Source organism: Drepanopeziza brunnea, assembly GCF_022702325.1.
Source record: "Drepanopeziza brunnea f. sp. 'multigermtubi' strain 214-2 chromosome Unknown ctg19, whole genome shotgun sequence".
Classification (NCBI taxonomy): Eukaryota; Fungi; Ascomycota; class Leotiomycetes; order Helotiales; family Drepanopezizaceae; genus Drepanopeziza; species Drepanopeziza brunnea.
The window spans coordinates 37,501-40,000 of NW_027094082.1; the positions used below are offsets into that span (position 1 = coordinate 37,501).

At 74.0% G+C, this 2,500-nt stretch overlaps 1 protein-coding gene across 1 annotated transcript in view; it reads right to left on the reverse strand.

Moving 5' to 3' along the window:
• Nucleotides 1-229: 229 nt before the first annotated feature.
• L3040_008820 (uncharacterized protein) overlaps nt 230-2,500 on the reverse strand; it is a gene marked incomplete at both ends in the record, with an annotated part of 2,578 nt that continues 307 nt past the window's right edge. Inside the window, 2 exons of the mRNA XM_066155721.1 lie at nt 230-723; nt 803-2,154. Of these exons, the coding sequence (XP_066010015.1) occupies nt 230-723; nt 803-2,154 (1,846 nt within the window). The remainder of the gene's footprint in view (nt 724-802; nt 2,155-2,500) is intronic.

Below are 2,500 nucleotides of genomic sequence, written 5' to 3' on the forward strand. Positions count from 1 at the left end.
CGGCCCCATCGTGCGACTACATTCCGTCCCCTTTATCCCCAAGACCGCTCCTCCGCGCTCGAATACTCAGAACTTAGGTGGGGGGGGGGGGGGGTCGAATATTTTCCGCACACAAATCATTTGTCGGAAAAGGCCTTTCCGGCAAAAGTCAATTGCCCACGAGTCTCAAGCACCGGCAGGGTCGGTGGGTATATGAGAGGGGTCGCGTGGCGTCGCAGCGGGAAATGATCTAAGGCGGTTCCGGGGCCGGGCTTACGGCGAGGGCTGTTGAGAGGAGGCCCTCGCGGAGATGGGGCTGAGGCGGTCGCCGGCACTGCGGTTGCGGGGCGGGGCGGGGCGGGCCAGTGCGGGGTGGCCAGGAGGGTGCGCGGGGCTCAGAGGGGGTCAAGACGCGTCGAAATGACGGCACGAGGGAGCGTTCGGCAGTAGGACAGAGACACGAGGGGCGTCTGCGCGGCGGGTCGGCTTCCTGGCGTGCGGAGGCCGTCGACGCGACGCGCAGAGGCCCGGGGCCAGGCCGCCCCCGCCAGTACGGCGCAGAGGCCCGGGGCCAGGCCGCCCCCGCCAGTACGGCGCAGAGGCCCGGGGCCAGGCCGCCCCCGCCAGTACGGCGGCGGGGCCGGGGCGCGGGGCGCGCACGCGGGCGATTCGGATCAGAGGGTAGCTCGATCGTGCGGGTCGCCGCCTCGGTCATGGATTTTTCGGCGTTGGGGGATTTTTTTTCTACCTTTTCGGTTGGGTTCGCGATTGTCCCGTCTCGGTGGTGGCGTCGTCCGCCGGAGAGCTTTCCGCAAGACCGGACCGAGAGCTGGCAAGGGGAGTTGGCCTTCGCCGGGGGGGCATCGCAGGGTAGCCGCGGGGGTAGCCGCGGGGTGGCAGGGTCGCAGGGTCGCAGGGGATCGCAGGGTAGCCGGGCGGGTCGCAGGGTAGCCGGGCGGGTCGCAGGCAGGGTAGTCCGGGCAGGTCGCAGGGGGTAGCCGCGGGGTGAGCGGGGGCTCGCTGGGGATCGCAGGGTAGCCGCGGGGTGGCAGGGTCGCAGGGTCGCAGGGGATCGCAGGGTAGCCGGGCAGGGGGTCGCAGCCGGGGGTCGCAGGGTAGCCGGGGGGCGGGGGTCGCAGGGTAGCCGCGGGGTGGTCGCAGGGGGTCGCAGGGGATCGCAGGGTAGCCGCGGGGTGGCAGGGTCGCAGGGTCGCAGGGGATCGCAGGGTAGCCGGGCGGGTCGCAGGGTAGCCGGGCAGGTCGCAGGGTCGCAGGGGCCAGGGTAGGGGGGCGGGGTCGCAGGGGGCAGGGTCGCAGGGTCGCGCAGGGGGTCGCAGGGTAGCCGGGCGGGTCGCAGGGTAGCCGGGCAGGTCGCAGGGTAGCCGCGGGGTGAGCGGGGGGCTCGCAGGGGATCGCAGGGTAGCCGCGGGGTGGCAGGGTCGCAGGGTCGCAGGGGATCGCAGGGTAGCCGGGCGGGTCGCAGGGTAGCCGGGCAGGTCGGGTAGCCGGGGGGTCGCAGGGGGGTAGCCGCGGGGTGGGTGGGTCGCAGGGTCGCAGGGGATCGCAGGGTAGCCGGGCGGGTCGCAGGGTAGCCGGGCAGGTCGCAGGGTAGCCGCGGGGTGAGCGGGGGGCTCGCAGGGGATCGCAGGGTAGCCGCGGGGTGGCAGGGTCGCAGGGTCGCAGGGGATCGCAGGGGCCGGGCGGGCGCGGGCGGGGGTCGCAGGGTAGCAGGGTAGCCGGGCAGGGGTCGCAGGGTAGCCGGGCGGGTCGCGCAGGGGGGTGGCAGGGTCGCAGGGTCGCAGGGGATCGCAGGGTAGCCGGGCGGGTCGCAGGGTGGCCGGGCAGGTCGCAGGGTAGCCGCGGGGTGAGCGGGGGGCTCGCAGGGGATCGCAGGGTAGCCGCGGGGTGGCAGGGTCGCAGGGTCGCAGGGGATCGCAGGGTAGCCGGGCGGGTCGCAGGGTAGCCGCGGGGTGGCAGGGTCGCAGGGTCGCAGGGGATCGCAGGGTAGCCGGGCGGGTCGCAGGGTGGCCGGGCAGGTCGCAGGGTAGCCGCGGGGTGAGCGGGGGGCTCGCAGGGGATCGCAGGGTAGCCGGGCGGGTCGCAGGGTAGCCGCGGGGTGAGCCCGGCGTAGCTTGCCCCCTTGCAGCTTGCCCCCTTGCCGAGCGCGACGTGCAACTGAGGTCGAAAGTCGGAGGCCGTGATCGCAGGGTAGCGCGATAGTGCCCCCCCCCCCCCCCCCCCTCGGTCCGAATTTATCGGAAAAAGAATTGGCGCCCGAAGAAAAGAAATAGCCCCCCCCCCCGGCCGCCCGCCCGCTATGGCCCGTGGTTATCGTTCGCGGGCTATCACCTCGCCTAGGCCCCGCGCCCCCCCGCCGCCCCCGGGGCCCGGGAGCCGACCTCGCCGGGTGGCGGTGCCACCTACCGCGTTGGATCCGGCGCGCGCGATAGCCCAGGGTCGGGTTTTACCTCCCCGCTCGACCGGCGAGAGCGACCCCCCCCCCCTCCGGGCTCAGTGGACG